Source organism: Poecilia reticulata, chromosome 21 (assembly GCF_904066995.2).
Source record: "Poecilia reticulata chromosome 21, P_reticulata-male-v2, whole genome shotgun sequence".
NCBI classification, from domain to species: Eukaryota; Metazoa; Chordata; class Actinopteri; order Cyprinodontiformes; family Poeciliidae; genus Poecilia; species Poecilia reticulata.
The window spans coordinates 8,893,159-8,912,802 of NC_088850.1; the positions used below are offsets into that span (position 1 = coordinate 8,893,159).

General features: G+C 36.7%; 3 protein-coding genes across 3 annotated transcripts in view; all 3 read left to right on the top strand.

The window, feature by feature from the left end:
• LOC103457434 (apolipoprotein B-100-like) overlaps positions 1 to 3,033 on the top strand; it is a 39,881-nt gene extending 36,848 nt beyond the window's left edge. The window contains 1 exon segment of the mRNA XM_081602805.1: positions 479 to 3,033. Within this exon segment, the coding sequence (XP_081458931.1) occupies positions 479 to 613 (135 nt within the window). The 3' untranslated portion in view covers positions 614 to 3,033.
• A 1,072-nt stretch (positions 3,034 to 4,105) lies between these two features.
• On the top strand, positions 4,106 to 11,327 carry LOC103457438 (uncharacterized). The gene is made up of 7 exons (XM_008397563.2): positions 4,106 to 4,484; positions 6,549 to 6,627; positions 6,761 to 6,831; positions 6,942 to 7,056; positions 7,145 to 9,843; positions 9,940 to 10,063; positions 10,318 to 11,327. The coding sequence occupies exons 1-5, from the start codon at positions 4,419 to 4,421 to the stop codon at positions 7,300 to 7,302; spliced, it is 489 nt and encodes a 162-aa protein (XP_008395785.1). The 5' UTR covers positions 4,106 to 4,418; the 3' UTR covers positions 7,303 to 9,843; positions 9,940 to 10,063; positions 10,318 to 11,327.
• A 435-nt stretch (positions 11,328 to 11,762) lies between these two features.
• laptm4a (lysosomal protein transmembrane 4 alpha) lies at positions 11,763 to 19,590 on the top strand. The gene is made up of 7 exons (XM_008397565.3): positions 11,763 to 11,994; positions 13,574 to 13,694; positions 14,631 to 14,707; positions 15,524 to 15,646; positions 17,433 to 17,528; positions 17,720 to 17,818; positions 18,643 to 19,590. The coding sequence occupies exons 1-7, from the start codon at positions 11,866 to 11,868 to the stop codon at positions 18,715 to 18,717; spliced, it is 720 nt and encodes a 239-aa protein (XP_008395787.1). The 5' UTR covers positions 11,763 to 11,865; the 3' UTR covers positions 18,718 to 19,590.
• Positions 19,591 to 19,644: the final 54 nt, after the last annotated feature.

Below are 19,644 nucleotides of genomic sequence, written 5' to 3' on the forward strand. Positions count from 1 at the left end.
TCAAAAGCTTAAGAGATCTTAACCGTCGTTCGCAATCATCTGCTGTTCTGTGCCACTCCTTTTTTTTCCAACAAGTAAAGGCAAAACATGACACCTTTTTTTTTTTTTTTTTTTTCTCCTTTGAAGCAATAGTCAAATAAATTGTTGTGAATAAAGTGTAATAAATCTGTGTCCACAAAGCTAATCGGTGATTCATTTTTAGAGTTGGGAAAAGTTTGAAGGGTTTGTGAAATTTATGTCTGCAAATGATTCAAGGAAGTAGTAATTATGATTTATTTATTCAACTTTTTTCTAATTTATTATTCCATCTCAGTCTACGGAAATAAAAATGAATAAGAAAGAAAGTTAGCATTTACAAAGCCAAAACGCTCTGATGTTTATCAGAAATGTCTTGTATTTTTCCCCATTTCTGTCTTGTTTTGAAGTTGAATTATTTTATTTTATTTCTAATGCGTTTTCTTTTGTCTCCTTGTCTTAGATCCGGCCTCACATTGCCACTTTGCGCAAGTACACATACGGGAAGCACATTCTGGCTAAACTAGAAAAGTACTACATGAAGAGCGGCGGCTCTGAACTCGGCCCCATCGGCGGCCCCACAAACGGACTGATGTAATCGACAGTCTGGGTCCCCTGAAGAAGCGGAGGAGTGTGAAGCCCAAACCCCTGTCCTGTGAGACCTTGCTCCTTTAGCCATAGGCCTTTGATGTGATCGGTCATCCCTTTTCTTCTATGGGTTGGGGGGCTATTTACCAAAAACGACAAAAAACAAAAAGACAAGTCAATTTCACCTAAGAATGCTGTGACAACTGACCCCTGCCACTCTGCCACCCCTGAAAAAGTACCCAGGGGCTGCACAGTCAGCAGGCTACCTTCTGATTTGTTTTGTTTATTTTATTTTGTTTCCTGGGTAAAGCACAAGCACGTTGTTAATGATGTAATCGATGTATTTGACTGGTTTTCATATTGTACATTTAATTTTTTTTTTACCTTGTAAATTCTCTGTAGAAAAAAAATTATTACACATTTGCTGAAATTTACAATTCTTACAATTAACACCAGCAAGTGACTTTATAAAGCAAAACTGAGTGATTCTTTTGAAACACAATTCCTATTGTTTTTCTAGCCAGAATTAATATGTCAGCTGTCCTGATGGAGCTCTAGGTGATTGAATTTTATATTTGTATAATATCCCACGCACAGTACAAGTGTGTTTTCACATGCCAAAGCAGCTAAATGAGTTAGTTTTCAAACGGCACTAAAGATTATGGATTTTTTTGGGGGGTGAGCAGTGTGTGCCACAGTCGCCCTGAGGTCCTCCAGACCTTTTTTTCTTCAGCTCGCCGTTGGGGATTGGTGCTTTAGTCTTGGGTTCATGTTCCACTTGTGGCTTTTTCTCGCCTCCAGACTTTGTCGGGGGAGCCGCGTGTTTACGCCAGCAGCTCCGAGTCGGCCTCGCGTTCCGGTACTATGGGCAAGTAGTCCGAGCTGCTGCATTCATGGAGCCCCCGTTCTTTTGAGCCGTTCTTCTTACCCTCATGCAGTTTGTTGTTCTGGGGTTAATGAAAGTAAAAAAATAAATAAAAGAGCTACAAATTGATAAAAAAATAAATAAAGAAGAAGTGGAGCATGAGGTTTGGTTGTACAGCAGGTTTATTCTTAACGAGAGCTTTTACCTAGGGGATAGCAGGGTTGGGGGGCAGGAAATGCGTTCGCATGCCTTGACGGGTTTTAATCCTTGGAATGATTTTGTTTTGTTGTTTCTTCCCCCGCCCCCTTTTTTATCATGTTTTGTGTAACATCTGTCTCGTAGTTGGAGATGATTACTGCCCTAGAAAACAGTATATTTACGTACTGAATAATCATCTCTTGCGTAGAAGTAGTTGAGCGACGTATAGCATCTTTATGTACGAGTAATATTGTTGCTTATTTGGTGGGACGGAGGCGGCTTGCAGTGAGGATGAAACTCCCACCGATTAGAAGGTCAGAGCAGAGTCCAAAAGACGGGAAGGGGATAAAAAAAAAAGTGATGTGGAGCTCATCCCATCTTTTTGTCTGAGGTGAAATGAACTAGAAGTAGTGAGATGATTTAAGGAAAGGGATGTTTAAAGAACTTTTTGTATCTTTTTTTTTTTTCCTTTTTAATATATAAATATATATAAATAGGTTGTTTTTTTTTCATTTGGTTGGGTTTGCAAGTGCAGCGGTGGAGGCCGGCGAAGGCCATCAAGACTTATACAATTCACCTGTAATGCTCGTAGTGATGGCTTCTTTGCTTCTTATGAATTGTAGATTACATGTAGTATATGTGCAGTTAATAAGTGTAAGATTATTAGTTAAATCAAAAATATGTTTAGCTGTGGTGTTTTTTTGACAGGCCTTGCTCTAAATTTGTAGTGATGCTTTTATTTCGTCTGTACAGTTGTACATTTGTAAACGTTGATGCTGTAAATGGGATGTCTTTTACACTTTTTGAGGGGAGGAAAAAAAAAAAGAAGCAAAAATTGTGCATTTAGATATGTGTGTGTATATTCATCACTCCTTTCCCCTTGAATATAATGTATACAGTTTTATTTGATCAAGTGGTATTTTAAAGGAAAAAAAAAATATGGCTTTGCAATCTGGCATGATTTTTTTTTGTTTTGTTTTTTAAATCTGTTATGGAAAGGCCAGCCTCTATTTGTACTGAAGCTGAAACATCAACCGTTTGTCTCTAATTTGTGACAGTCTACTAAAATCGAGGTTGCATTTAGTCCTCTCTGCTACCATGGAAACTTCACAAGATATGACGAGAATTATTTTTGTACAGATGAGTGCTGTGTTTTGGAACAGCCACAACCTTGTAAGCAAAAGCAATGTAAAATATTGTCAATTATATAAATATGAACATATGAGTTTTTGTCACACTGTCAGTCATGTACATTTTCAGGTGGCCTTATGTACATTTCCAGATGTTAGATGAAGAAAACAAACTCATTTTTTTTTGGAAGCAGAATTGTGACTATGTATGATTAAATTGTTCTTCTAACATTTCAATCCATTTGTTGTGGTTCTTCAGTTTTTGAGTTGCGGGGGGAAAAGGGGTTCAAAATGCGGCATGTGGGCCATTTGTGACCGTAATAATGTGCGTCTCTGGACTGCAATTAAAGACTGGTAAAAAAAAATGTGATATGCCAACAGAGGGAGCAGATTTTCTTTGATACTTTCTTCTCAAAAAAGGCACTGGCTATTTTAAAAACTTAATAGAAAATGTTAGTTGCAACAATGTATTTCTTTCCTTAGACTGTTTTCACTGCTTTTTAATTTTATAGCCAACAGGACAACTAATATCTTTTTGTCCAGAAACAGACTTAGGCACTTCTATTCATTAAAGTTGTGTCTATGCAGCAAGCATTTCTTGACGATGCCTTTTTTAAATATCCCATAAAGGAAAATGTATCCATCCTCTTCTTTTGTAAAAGTTTCTTTATTTTGAAGCTTAAACAGGAATAAAACAGTTATATATGTAGGAGATAATTATCAAAAATGTAAGTTGTAATCTTTCAAACGACCATGTTACATTTGCAACTCCAAACATTTCATTTAGGTGAACTGCCGGCAGAAATGGAGCTTTGAACGGTAAAGCTTTCAGACCTCTGTCCTATGGCCATTTCTCAAAATTGGGAAGTCATGTTTACATAGCATTCAGGTAATACAGATTTGTTCTCATGTGGATCATCTTCCTCATATTTATAACAGCCTTAGATTAAAAAGCTTTGAATAACTGGAACATCTACCACACATCAAGGAAGGTAAAATAAAAACCTGACTAGGGGAAAAACACTTAATGCACATCGATTAGCATAGTAATAATGGAGGATGTGTGGGGATGTTGCTCTAAAGAACAACTGTTAGACTGCACTACAGCAGAAACTCTTTAAAATACTACACATTCTTTATATTTTAAAAAAGCAGTGAACTTACAAAGGTTCTCATGCCTTTGAGCCAGATAATGGTCCAAAACATGCACCGACAATTGCCCACAGCTTTTGTGCAAGTGATTTTAATCAAAGTTAATTACTTAATGCGGGATGTAACCGAAGTTCTCAGAATAAAGAGTGATTTTTTTTTTTTTTTTTTTTGCTCCAGAAAGAAAAGTAGAGTATTATGGTTCTGCTGACGTTATTTTAAGCCCATCTGTGTGTCAGTAAATTGTACAAGGCGCTGCTTCTTGGCTTACAGCCAACCTTTATTAAAACAGTCTCCTCCCATCAGGTACAGTGTGCGATCATTTTCACGGTGGGTGGGGTTTATGAGGTCGAAACCAGCTGGATCAGTAGACAGGTTGGGTTTTTTTTGTTTGTTTTGTTTTTCAATCATAGTTCTTCTGAGTAAGGAGGAGAGAGACGCGTTAACAAAGGGGACTCTACCTCAGCCTAAAGATGCGGTTATCCCTGACTGTGTCCGTGGTTTTAGCACTGGGATTAATCCTTCCTGAAAGGGTGTCGGTAAGTCACCTTCTGCCTTTAAATCTTATTAAGCAGAGGAGACATGGTGGTTACTTTAGTCTCGCGGTCACCTCGCTCACTTCCTGTTCAGCAATAACTTCGAGCCAAAAATATGTCAAAACAGTTTGGAGGTTTTAAACTTCCCAACTAAAGCTACATTTCAGTGACTGAAGGCACTCATTGGCTTATTCAAATCTACTTTTACGACTTATGCTGTTTTTTTATACTATTATTATTATTATTATTATTATTATTATTATTATTATTATTATTATTATTATTATTTGAGAAAGTTGATGTCCTGACTCATATAATGCTATTTGTTCACGGGCCAGGCTTAAAAACAAAAAAACAAAGATCGTGGGCAAATAAATATTATAAAAAAAAATCTAATTTACAGAAAAATATTTATGTATTAATTTCACAGACATTTTATGGACCAAAAACGATTGATCACATATTTTTAATGAAGTGCAATTAAATAAATATGTGAGAAAACTTTTTTTTTTTTTTAGTTCTGTATTTGCAAGTACCTACAAATACAGGTGTAACACAAATAACACAAATATAGGTGTGTTATTGACCTGTTTATTGGATGTGGTACAATATGACAACGTCATGAAGCCCTATATTTCCCTGATAAAGGTAGCTATGCTAACAAATTTAAGGTATGCACTTATATATTTTTAGAACTCAAAAGAATGCTGTCCTGACGCACCTTAATATTTAATTCACAGGACTTGCAAAAATGTGAATGCAAGACATAGAGATATACATCTGTTAGATGTTTTACTAATCATATGTTTTTAAACCTAAATAGTTCACTTCACTTTAAAGTTTTAAGAAACTTTGAATTGAGGAAATTCAAGGTTTATTTGTTTAGTTTTTTGTTGCCACAACGCGCCAGTTAGAAATGGCTGACCTCTCACAAGTCATAGATTTGTTTCTTAAGTTATGGCCACAAAACTGAAAGAAGATGTTTGGTCACATTTTCTTTGCTATGCTTTGAATTGTAACTTAAAGCAAAACGGAAAATTGTGTGCTTACAGGGATGTTTTTTTTCCATGTTTCGGCCTCAATCTTCAGTCTATTTTATTAGGATTTTATATGACAGACCAGCACAAAGTAACACATATTCAAAGCATCTTTGAAAAATTTTTTTTATTTTTTTTCAGTATTGCCTTTCAATTGCAATTACATCTGAATTTTAACCAGGGCATCCTAACATAAGAAGGTGCTTAAATCTAAGCAGTTCTTTCAAAACTCTGGTTGTTTACGGTCATTCTCTTAATGCTCCAGTTTGATCTTTGCAGCCTCAAACCGTTTTTTTTTACCTCCAGGATTGTTAATGTATTTAACTCCATCCATATTCTCATCAGTATTAACCAACTTGCAACTTCCTTATCCCTGCTAAAGAAAAGTATCCCCATAGCATGATGCTGCCGTCACCCCGGTGTGTCCAGGTTGATGTGCAGGCTCAGTTTTCATTCTACATCGTGCAATACTTTGTGTTGGTGCGTCACAAATAAATCCCAATGAAATATGTGCAAGTTTGGAAGATGTAAAGGGGTGCGGCTAGTTTGGAACTGCACTATAGTTATAAGCAGTTACTGTAGCTTCTCTAGGTTTATTGTAGAGCTGTTAGTGGGTGTGGGAAGTCTGACACAGATCATGACGTCCTATGGTATTTTCCTGATAAGTATGTGCTGCTCTTACAGTTTTATGATATGCATTTCTCCATTTATCAGTTCTTTACTGACCACTTATAAACAATATTTAAACATCTACAATTATATTTGCTTCTGGTTTACAAATTAATTTGCAAAACCCCCCAAAATTGTTGCAAACTTAAATGGGTGGAGTTATGCAATCACCCGTTGTTATCTGCTCATGAGTGTTTACTGGTGGTGACTATCTGGATCATTATGGGATTGTCAGGGGAAGTTTGACTCCTTGGCAGTATTCATTTCCTTATTGCTTTGTTATCTTCCTTATAACCTTGTATTATTCAGTGACTTGCTTATATGCTAACAATATTCTTTTTTTTTTCTTCCATGAAATAAGCTTTCTAGACCTCCAGAGGACTGGGAGGGATCTGGATATGACCTGGATGGTTCTGGTTCCGGAGATGATCCAGAACAAGGTATATTCAAGCTCTTCCTTTGACCGACTATTATAAATAATCACTTTCATTTCTTTCCCTGAATATCCTCAAATCACGTTTGTCCTTGTTTCTTATTTGTTTTCTCGCCTGATGAAATTACACATCTCCAAAGAAGGCAACAACAACAATCCTGACCCAGATATTGTACCAAACCCTGTAAAGGGAAACACAAATTCTGCCAAAGTATGACCCATTTAAAAAAAAAAGAAAAAAAAAATATATATCCTGCTTCATTGCATTTGATGTGGTTGATTATGCAGGAAATAATGCAATGTCTTTCTCTTTTGCTTTAGAGCTCGTCAGTGTTGAATGTGGGGAGATCACACAGGCGTGACGGAGAAGCTGCAACGGAATTGGTTGTTATCTCAAACAGCAACAGCTTACTGGAAAACAAAGAGATCGTTGCAGGTACTGCGGGATGCATGCACACCGAAAGCAATAAAGCTGTAAACTGTGAATTTGAATTTAGCTCAGTTTGCTTGGTTTGCGTCCACAGCTGCCATTGCGGGGGGAGTAACTGGAGCAATAATAGGAGTTCTACTGTCAGCGTTCCTGATTTACAAATGGAGGAAGAAACGCAAAGAAGAACTTATTCAGAACAAGGCTTCAAATGAAGAATACCACAAACCGACTCAGGAAGTAACTTTTATTTAACTCTCACATCCACGTTGGATTGAAATCTTTAAGCACCATGGGGTGTCTCCGCCTTCCTGATTGTGGAGAGCTGCTATTAATGAATTTTCTCAAAGGAGAAAATTATCAATGTTTTTTTTTTTTGTCTTTCTTGCACTTAATTCTAATTTTTCACCAGAAAGTGTTCACACCCTTTCACTTTCTCCTATATTAACAGTTTTCATTCTAAGATAGTTTTTGAGTATTCAAGATCCTAGATTTTTACATCCTTTCCCGGATTTTTGCCTCAACACAATCTCAGAGGTCTACTGACCTTTCCTTTGACTTTGTTGGTTGAGTTCTGCTATACGAATTGCCAACCTCGAGACCTTTTTATGCGAGATTGTTCATTTCCAAATCATGTCCGATATATTAAATCTAGCAAAGGTGAAGATGCATCGAGATCAGTTACAATAATAACATTTTTAGATTTTCTTTTTTACAAAAACGCCTTAAAAATGTGAATTATTTTTGTGCAAATTTTCCATAAAAAAATAAAAATCTATTTTGGGATCAGACTGTATTGTAAGTGGAAAATGAAGGGGTGTGAATACTTCCTGGGCGGACTGTCTCTGTTAATTTAACGTTATGTCTGTGATAAAACGTGATTAAAAATGTTTCAAGGACCTCATTCTGCCTCTGTTTTAGAAATATTTAATATGTGTATAGTTTTCATTAGAAGTATAAAGATCAATAACTGCTAAGCTAAGCTTTGACTATTTATCCTGGATTTTGTTCTGTATATTCCTTTACATCGGTTTGAAATGAGATGCAATGCACGATTTGACTTATCAGTCAGTAGCAATTTCCATTCTTTTTGTAGCACAATATAAAGCGTAAAGGAAAAATGGGGGGGACTTGTGGCAGCTTGTATCTCTTTTTCAGAGCCTTTTAGGTTTTTACTACATTAAAATGTTGATTAGTTTGTGTCGTCACTGAGATTCCTGAGAAATAGTAATACCTTGATTTCTAGTGAAATCTCAGTGCTCTTTTTGCACGTTCAGGATGTTGGTTTTATGTATTTTTGTTTGCTTTCTGTCACTTATAAAAATAAAATTATGGTGTCATTAAAAGTCAGAACTAATTGGTAGTTGTTTGATTCTATGCATTTTATGTACAGTTGTGTATGGGCTGATCCAGTGCTAAAAGGGCAGTGCAAAAATGTTCACCCTTACCCTTTATTTTGCTAAATTATACAATATAAGTTAAAAAGTCTTCAATATAACTGGATTTTTTGTGTTTTATAATGTACTACTTCCTGCATAATGTCTCTCTTAGTGTGTATGATTTAATTACATGATATGTCTTAATATATTGGATGAAAACTTATTAGAATTAAAACTATATGTGATCATTTTTCTCTCACATTTTTGTTTGCACTTAAAGAAATGGGAACAAATCTTGTCTTAAGATGCTTAAAGTTGTTTTTCAAGTTCATCACTTGAATTATGAACTCTTGGGATTGACTGTGTGTTGTGAGTCCATCCAAGCAAAATTGGATTCTTCTGGAAATGGTCAGATACCTGGACTGGACTTAAAAAAAAAGAATAGTAAATATCTCTTGAGAAAACTGTTAAGACTTTCAAAAAAAAAAACAGTCTGTGTAACTGTTTCTCAGGACCAAGTGCCCTTAGAACCAAGAAGATCATATCATGCAATTTAATGTTGTTATATTTAATAAATCAAAAATCAGGCATTCAGTTCAGAAAGTGAAACATATTTCATGTTTTCTTACAGATAAAACCTGGTGATTATGATAGAGTATCACATCATACTAAAAAAAGCAAACATTTTTAATACAGAAATGTGAACTTAATGAAGAAATATGTTCAATACTTTCTTAAAAGTTATTTTCAAAAGATATTTTACAGCTGATAAAAGCCTGGAAAGCAGCACTGGTACTGAGCGTTTAGGTAATTTACAAATCAAATTAATTTGAGATACTTTACAGAGTTTTCCATCTACAGATTTAACATGACTTCTTTATATTAATCTTTATTATTCAGAAAATCATTGTTCATCAAGCTTAATATAAAGTTATTCGTCCTTATATTGTTGTTGGTCGTCCACCCACGACTGAACTACATGAGTCTGGTATAAGAACAACTAATCCCACAATGCACTTCAGCAGGAAAAGGAGGAGTTTTACTACGTTTCCCACAACATTACACACGGATACCCCGGCGCCATTGCGATAGTACGAAGAACCAGTAATCAGCATTCCACGACGTTTCTTTCCAACCGCCAATAAAAATCAAGAAGAAGAAGAAGAAGAAGCATTCCACTACATTGACCGCACGAAGAGAACCACGATGGTGGTGTATTGTTGGGTTAAAGGGTGTAAGAACAGAGGAGACAAAAAAGTGAAGAGGAGTTTTCACTACATCCCCAAAGTCAGGACGACAGAAGGTGAGCAAACTTTGCGACTTAGCATCGAGCGTCGTCGAGTGTGGCTAGCTAATATCCGGAGGAAAGATCAACCGTCCAGTACATCACGGATTTGCTCTGATCACTTTATTAGTGGTAAGGACATTTTAAAACTGTTTCTGAAAATAACCATATTGCCAATGCTGTCAGTCAGTATTAAACTAGTTGCTGTGGAAAAACTCTACTTTGTAGGCAGACCTGCAGACTTGTACGACAGATCCAACCCAGATTGGGCCCCTACCTTGAAGCTGACCAAAGAAGCAACTCCCGAGGAAATTGAACTAAGAAGGAGACTCTCTGAAGCCAATTTGAAAAGGTACATGATTTGCTTTTGCAATCAGATTATGTGGTAATGGCAATTTGATTAACGATACTCAGGGAAAAAGTTTTTGTTCTGTGATTGTAATTATTGATTCATAATTAACAAAATGTATAATACAAGTAAATACCCCCAAAATAAATCCAGATCACAGTGTCATGATGGTAATGCATTATTTTAGATACGTCATCCATTTATTGTTATTGTGCCTTAATTTGAGAATGATTCCCGTTTCCTTCTTGTTACAACAGATACCAAAGAGCGAAGTACCGATCTCGCAGAAAGAACAAGATCAATGCAGCCACTGCCTTGCTGGATCATCACTATGCGCAGGGGGGAAATTTCACTGCATCATCACTTCCTGGTTCAGCTTCAAAACTTCCCAGTCCTACCTCAGATGTTCATTTTGTCAAAACATGGATAGTCATTCCACATGAACGAATAGTAGCTCCAAATGATGATTGTGTAATGGGAGAGGTCATGAAGACCAGGGCTGAAACAATTAATGAGAGAGACGATGATGATGATGATGATGATGATGATGATGATGATGATGATGATGATGATTATGATGATGATGACTCAATTATTGAAGTAATCATCAATTAATTTGAGTCCATTTAAAAATGTAAAGTAATTTTTAACTGGACAATACAGACTTTGAAAATACAGTTTTTTAAAAAAACAACACAGTCGGAGTGGATACTGAGCTAGAACTTCACAAAAACATCTATATATTTTGCATATAAGTTGAAAAACCTTCTTCATATGTAAATATGTGCTCCCTAGAGAGCCTAAAATAAAATTTCCTACATGTTTTGCATTATTCAATTTTTTGGCTAATCCAAAGAATTGTCAACAGATTAGCCTTAAACTGAATGGATAAATCAAGCAGACTGGACTGAGCTTTTCACATGTTGACGTTAAAAGTATTTTTGTAGCTGCAAATACATCCTTTGCAACAAATGATAACATGTATACCAAAAGAATGGTACATTATTGCACTTTAGACAATAAAATGCTTATTTCCTTTTTTTTTAAAAAAAAGGAATTTAATGAATTTGTTTATTTGAATTGTTTATGTATTTTTAATGTTGCATAAACTACCAGAGCCTTAGGGATCACTGCATTTTCACATTTTCAATATTGAATTTTTATAACCTTTTTTAATATTAACTTTACAAGAGGTCAGATGATCCACAACTACTGTCAAGTAATAAAAAGTTTCCACATGCTTTTATTTAAGGAAGATGGAAGCCAACTGATTCTTCTCTGGGTGTTTTATTCAAAGCAGATAAGATGTGGGAACATAAGCATATGAGAGCGCAGTTTTGGGGAGACAAGGCATTTATTTCACATAGAGAATATAATTAATCAACAAAATCACAACAGTTGGTTCATAAAGAGGACATATTTATTTATTCTCTCGAATAGACACTCTTCTACATAATCAATTAAAATTACCCCTTTTAAATGACAGTTTTTCCAGGACATTGTAAATAGTACACTTCTGAAATTTATCTAGCCTCCCTTGTACCATTGATGTCGTTTATGCTTTAAATTTTGACATAAAATTCCGCTACAGTTTGCATTGTATTATTTAAATTGTTACTGAAGTTTAAAAGCTAAGAACATTGATGGGGGAACGTAGACTCACGTTACGATAGATGGTTTGTTTTTAAATCTACCTTGTGCGCAGCCGCAGATCGCCGGGGCTGGTGGTGGGCGTTTCTCCGCGGTCGTTAGCTGACTGTTGATGCTGAGAAGATTTTTTCCGACGTTTCCTGCCAACTCTCCAGATGTTTCTCCCTACACTCGTAGAGGACATGCATCACTTCAAGCCAAGCCGAGACAGACTGTACACCACCCGGTGCTGTGGATGTTGCCATGTTCGGACCGGGACTATCATCCTGGGAACATGGTATATGGTGCGTAAGATGGTTCTCGATAACGGTCAATACGCCAGCGTTAGCCAGCGTTAGCCTGCGTCGTTCGCCTGTTAAGTTTACATAATTAAGGAGTTACGTTAACCTTGCAGTTTATTTAAGATTACTGCTCAGTTCTGATTGTTATTGTGGCTGTTCATGTGTATTTAAATAATTTATAGCCTCAGCATTCGAGCGTGAAAAGCCTGTTGTATGTCGAAGTGACGCTAACGGGATGCTAATGTTAGCTATAGCTAGCTAACTTATGTGGCGTTTCTCGTGGATGAGCCTGCTCAAGTATAATATTAAACGTAAAATTCAAGAACTTTTTTTTTTGGTGTCCGTGCATGCTTGTTGGAAGTATTTGTGTGAGATCTAAATGTGTCAAACCTGTGACATTGGGCTTAAATAGCCGATATTCCGCTAACTTCTGCATGACGATCGTCAGATAATAAGATAAGATAAATAAGAATCAGCAGAAGCACATATAATAATGAAAAATATTAGCAATTTTAAATACCGGAAAAATAGACTTTCTCCCGCTTATGTATTTATCTATATGTCCTTCAACCCTTAATCCATATATTCGTTTATTTATTCATCTGTTTTTCAGTACTGTTGTCATTTTGCCTATGTTGTTTCACTACTATAATTTGTCCTTTCAAACTATCTTCCAGACCTGCCTTGGCTAACTAGTGGAAGGTTTTGTTGCAGAAGCCATATTTATATATTGCCATATTGTGCTTGTGCTGCCTGAGGTGTGTAGTTAGCAGTTCATTGCTTTTAAGATGAACCCCAAGATTTGTTTTATTTATTCCCTATTAGTTATTCTGAAAGCCTAGTGAGGTGCATGATCTGCGTGTGTAGTGTGGATCTTTGTCATAATCTGCAATATTATGTCAATTGAAAGAACATGTTTGTTCCTGAGTTTTTTGTTCTTCCAGTTAACAGATTACATCTGAACTCAGTTTAGTCATCCTGTTATCTGCAGATGATGGAGGGAGGGCATGGGGGGGATTGTGTAGTTACCAGAACTTTAGCTGGTATTTTTGTTACTTTGCCTAGACTGTTGTATGCTGACATATATATGTTTATGTTCATTGGATTAACTGCTATAAGCAGGATGGCATGTTTACATTTTCAAACTTTAATATCTGCTTACTAAACTGAACTAAAAATGTTTTCCAGGAGCTGCTGTGATGAAATATTTACATTTTTTTTATTACATGTAGAATTAATCTAGTTTCTTAAATTTTCTCCCAAGCACTCTAGAGCCTCCTTCTTATTTAAAGGGCCAGTCAAGCATTACTTTTATATCGGATTAAATTTACATCTCATCATTCATATAAAAAAACAACAACACATAAACCCTTTTTTCCTTTTGCCTAGTCTCCTGTGTGTCATAATTTCTTAGTGTTCTCTGCTTTCAACAACGGTGCTTTTTGCCTTTTTTTAAGCTCATGTTTTTTCTTCATGCATTATCTGCAGCTTGAACTTCATGCAGCTTTGAAAGCGAATTCAGATTAGCCCCAAGTTAATTTAAATTGAACTCAAGCGTTACTCTGTACTTACCTGTATTCAGGTGGTCAACCTGTTGATGGGAATCCTGCTGACCGTGGCTGTGACGCACCCAGAGAACGTACCGACTATCGACCTGCAGTATGAGGTCATTGACCATTACTTTGCTTCCGACAGGATGTCCGGTAAGCAAAAATATAATAATTTGATATCTGCTCTGTGTGCAAACTGGTGGATTTGAATTGGAATTTATTGACTATATATTTCTGTATATAAGTTAGGATTTTTTTTTTTTTTTTTTGGAAAGTGCCTTTAGACATGCGTTTTAAATCAGAGCTATTTAAATAAACTGAATTCATTAAATGTGGAAATTTGAGTAATAGTTTGATAGTAAACTTTTGTGTTTATTGTTTGGAGTACTTTGGAATGTTAGGACCTGGGAAAGAATGGACTTTGACATAGAACTCTGTACTGAAGCTGCTTATATAAGCACCATTGAGGTCACTATCTGGAATTTTCCAAAAATACTGAATGCTCTCTAACCCTGCCGAGTAAACTTTGAATTTAAGACCAATTTAAAGTCAGCCCCCTTTCCCTCCCCCCCACATTCATGCTTTTTAATTCTAATGCTAAGCCTATTCATACTGTAGTTCCAAGTTATCAGCTCCAGTAGACGGTGCTTTTTGTCCCCATCTGACATTAGAAGTGTCAGATGGGGTCAAACTGATACACAGATTGTTTTATCTGAGCTACAGAATAACAAAGGGTTGATGCAGACTGCATTACTGCAGCAGCTCTGGCACGAGTCACCGCAGGGCAAGAGTTAACAAAGTGAGAGGATAAGTGATGAGAGAAAAGAGGATATGAAAGGTAGACCATTTCATTATCTCAGACGGTGTCGTTCATATTTACTGACTCTGCTGAAAGAGATCGACTTAATGTTCCCCAGAGCTACTCTGTTAAAGCTGAGTGAGTTGGCCGTCTTATTGAGTATGCAAATCCCAGCTGCCTCTTTTAAAGCACAGGCAAATATACACTTAATCTCGACTCTTGGCCTCTACCATGCACCAAGGCCTTACTGTGGCCAGAATTCACCGATTGTATCTCTTGCTCTTTTGTAGAAAATGCCTGTGTTGGATTTGCCATCTCTCTGCTGATGCTCACTATCAGTGCCATGATGGTGTACGGAGCAATCACTGTAAGTCGTGGCAGAATTAACATTTTAAAAGGTTTGTCTTGGGTTTTCTGTGCGAATATATAATCCGTGGAAGAAATTCAGCTTCATTTCCCCCCCCCCCCCTGTGAAAGTTGGCACAAAATAAAGCTTTTATAAGTGGTTGTTGAAAGGAATTGTGATGTATCAGGTTTGTTCCACACCATGCTGTGTTTTCACTGCGTGTCGTGTTTACCTCGCAGGCCTGCCTGATGGCAACAAGGAGGACAGGTTTGGTAGCTTTGTCACATGAACCTTCATTAAACTGCTAGATTCGTTTGCACAGTTAAAGTACGACTCCTATCTGCGAACTGGGAACAGGAGGCATATGCAGATTGTCCAAAAGTCGTACCTTAGCTGCGCTACGACAACTTTCCAATAAAGTGTTGTAGAAAACCTTCTGGTATAGCGTGGCAGTTGTCTCCAGATTTGAAAAATAATGTTAGGAATATAATGTTAGTTCTAATGAAGTAGGTCCCATCCTTAGTGTTTTTTACTATTATTTTGAAGTAAAATCCAAACTGCTTAGTTACTAAAGGAAGGACCACCTTGCTTATTTTAATTTGATGTCTTCTAGCATCATATGAACCTAATCTATATTCCTTAGAAGAAAAAAAAAACTCTTAACCAAGACACCTAGGAATGGACTTAAAGTTTGTTCATTTTAATAATTTCTACAATGTTATTTTATTAATCTAGATGTCGTATGAAATTAAGCATTCTGGTCCGTCCAAATTCAGTAAAGATGTGTCCACGTTATCGTTTAATCTTCTATTTTCCAACTGTGTCTGCCTTCTTCAGCACCGTGATGGATGGCTCATCCCGTTTTTCTGCTACCAGCTGTTTGACTTTGCTCTGAGCTGCCTGGTGGCCATCAGTTCTCTCACTTACCTTCCCAGGATCCGGGACTACCTGGAGCAGCTGGTCAGTCCCATTTCACTGTCGGGTTCCACCTGTAGTCATCTTATGTTTGCTTTCACTTACTGGATTTTTATGATTTTGCTGTTGGACTGTTTGACTCGTTCAGCATTTCCTGCTTTAGCCACACAGCATGTTTCACTCATTGGTAAACAGGAAGTCGACATCATTGCGCAGCGCTCACAGTTCATCACTTGTATTTCCTTGGGGGAAAAAAATGCATGACTTGTATGAGAGAATCAATTTTCTGTGACTGTATGGTTCTCTTATTGATGGAAACATTTTCAAATGTTGTGATGTTACAGCTGCCGTTTTCAGTGTGTTTTATTAGGATTACGTAAAACAGCTTAGCACAAAGTTGTGCATATCTTAAAGGATAGAGAAATATAGTTTTTAAATAATTTGTTACACATAAGTTAAATAGTCTTTCATGCATGAATCTTAAGACCCTCAGCACTTTGTAGAATCTCACATTAGCTGCTGCTACTTTTGCAAAGCTGTTTGATTATATCTCCACTAGATTTTCACATCTGCAGACTGAAAGTTACATTTCTCTCTGTAGTGCAGCTGTAAATTTTTAATATAAACTTGCAGTGCCTACGTCCAATCATCAAGAGCTACTATTCTGCAACATCGAAGCTACATTCACACAGCTGGCAAATGTGACCCAAATCAGCTTTTTTGCCCACATGTGACCCATATCCGACCCCAGTTCTGATCTTTTCACCTGATTTGTGCCTTTGTGCTTCTTGCGTACTAAATCTGATATGGTTGCATTTGATTCTCCACAAAAAAAAAAGGTTTCAGAAAAAAACATTGGATTTGAGCATTAAGACCTGCCTGCTGTGTGAACGTAGCTGTAGATGCCTCCCTGCTGAAGCACACCTGAGTAAAATGGCTGAATTGTCTCATCAGGATGTCATTCAAGCCGTTCAATGAAATCAGGTGTGCTGGAGACAAGAAGCATCTTAAAGCTGCATCCTGTTACAGTGAAGCTCTGTCCCAGTGTCAAGTTCTTGGGAACCTTTTAAATGTTTCTCCATCAGTTTTCTGAGCAGCTCTGATTAGATTACTTGTCCCATAGTATTATGATGACACCACCATTAAAAAAATAAATAAATAAAGTGGAGATAGGTGAGAGTTTCTGGTATTCACTAATGTGCAAACCTCTTTGGTCTTCACCAAACAGCTGCATTTATACTGAGATATTAAATGACTTCTTAGGGCAAATGATTACACCGGATTGTATTTGGGTGTATTAAGGCAAATAGGGTAAAAAAATGCATGCTACACTTCTACATTTGAGTCTAACATCACAAAATGTAAAAAAATAAATAAATAAAAAAAAAATAAATAAACTTCACCGTCTCAATAGTTTTACCAGGCACTGTGGAGGATGCTTTAATAAATCAGGCAATTTCGCATTGTTGTCGTTGACAAATGGATAAGTGTGAGATTTAGCTGCACCAAGCAACTGTTTTTAATTGAAAGCAGTTTACATAATCAGGCCTTGGGGGGTCATTAAAAACAGAATTATTTAAATGACCTGAGAAATCTTTGCTTCCATGCACACAAACTGTGCTCCTAACGGAACATACTGTTAAAAGGAATATTTATGATTCTGCAATGTTACACCAACAGAAAGATGATATTAAAGTATTATCTTTGCATTTATTCAATTTGTCTACAAATGAGTGCCATCCACCTGTCACAACAGAGTTTCAGTCTTTTCTGTGTCAATTAAATTCATATAGCACAGCTTCAAAAAACTGTTTTTTTTTCTGCTCCTCAGCCGGATTTCCCATACAAGGATTATCTTCTGTCTCTGAACTCAAGCTGCCTCCTCCTCTTTGTGCTGGTCTTCTTTGCCTTCCTGATCATTCTCAAGGTAAAGCAGTCAGCCTGCTTGTCAAGATTTGATCCAGATTATGGCCTTCGGTATATCATCCAACCAATCAGCATGTTGGCGAGTGTTATCTGGCTGTTGAAGTGAACAAGTTTTAGGTTTTTGTATTTACAAGCATAAAAAAACCTGCTAATGTACATGTGTAAGTGTAGCTCTTTGTAAATGGCTTCCAGGCTTACTTGATCAACTGTGTGTGGAACTGCTACAAGTACATCAACAACAGGAACATGCCAGAGATTGCTGTGTACCCGGCTTTTGAGACCCCTCCCCAGGTATGCGTGAGTCGCAGTCAATATTTATGGACACTTAATTTGCTGATATGATGGCGTCCTGGTACGAGATTTCATAGGTGTAATGTCAAAGTCGAGCCAGCAGGTGGCTCACAAAGCACATTCAGGATGTTTGTCATGTTGAGAAACGGTTTGGGTTGTCACAAATAATGCTTTAGAAAGGCTGCTCTGACTGTCAATGTTAATATTACTTCAAAATAATATACATTTTTATGTTAATGGTGTTGTGGCAGCTACATAGGTTCTCAGTTTTTGGAAAAAGCAAATACATTTACTTATCTACACTTAAAGACTATAAAAGCACCGGTTAGTTTTGAAAAGTACATTTTTACAAACGCATGTAGAGTGTAAGTAACTGCACACATCTTCAAATCATGTTAAAGACTCTCAATAGATGGAAAAAAAAATATTTTTTTGTTGATTTTCCATTTCCAAATACGTGAAATTCCCCACGTTTGAAGGCAACTAAAAGCAACAATTTTCAGTTTATAATGCATTACAAAGGCAGTCATGTTTTTCCCTGAAATTATAATTACATTTGAAAAGTTAGTAATTGTTAATAATGGTTCAGAAGAGACATAATATCCACGTTTTCTTTATTTTTTTTAAGCTTAAAATGTTGAAAGTTGGATGTTTTTATTGTATTTTCCTGAATCCATATTTATTGGTTGTGTGTGTTTGTTTAGCTACTACATTTAGAAAGTGAATCAGGTTTTCTAGAGTATACATTAATATTTTAAAAAATATTTGCTGTTTTTAGTGGACACTTAATGAATCTAACGTCTTCCTTTGCTTTTCCTGTACAGTACATTCTGCCCACCTATGAGATGGCGATGAAGATGCCAGAGAAAGACCCTCCTCCCCCTTACATGCCAGCCTAATCACCAGCTGTGTCACCAGGACACGCACATGCACACCCAGCCATCATATGCATTCCTACATTCCCCCCCCGGTCTAACCCATTTCTGAACACCATGAAGCCCTTATGCCCCCTCTGAACCCTCTGTGTCTGTGTGAGTCCTTTAAAAATGTTCTGTTAAATCTCTCCACTGTATTTCTTTTAGTGTTTATAGAGCATCCTGGAGATGTGATGGGGGGGAAAAAATGTGGGAAAATTAAAATGTATGTGATAATGAATGGATGAATGTGGTGTTTGAAAAAGCATTGGAAGGAACCCCCTCTACCCTTTCCACCCTAAGCCCTCAGCCCTTTTTTAAGTCTTAGTAAAAGGGATATGTGAAAAAAAAAATTGCTTGAGATTTGCTCATCAATCCAGCACCATTTTATTGATAGATCAATATATGAAGTACTAAAGAATTGTTAAACTATGACAATCTGCTTCTTAGAGCTCTTATTGTTAAGTTGTATTCCAGTTTTCTGCTGTTTAAGACCTAAAATATTCCACCTCTCCCCTGATTTGAGTCTTTAGCACTTTTTTTTTGTCTGTATTTATTTAGCTTCGCAGTAGTATGGTTCACAGCGTCATCACCGCTTTGCTGCAGTGGCGTTTGAGCAAAGCTGCTTAGTTTTCTTTTGTTTGTTTTTTTACCCAGCTGGAACTGAAGGAGAGAAGAACACTGATTGTTTTTTCTCTCCCTCTTTCTCGCCTGACCTGTGGAGATTAACGGCTAGTCTTGTGAGCATTAGTTGTTGCATGCTTATCAACGCAATCCTCCCATTGCTTTATTGGTAATGATTTAAATCCCTGTGGAAAAAAAAAAACAGTTGACTTAAATAAATGTGTCAGAACAATGTGAAGATCTTTTGACTTTTCTTTCTGCACCCCACTTATGTCCCAAAGGCTCAAC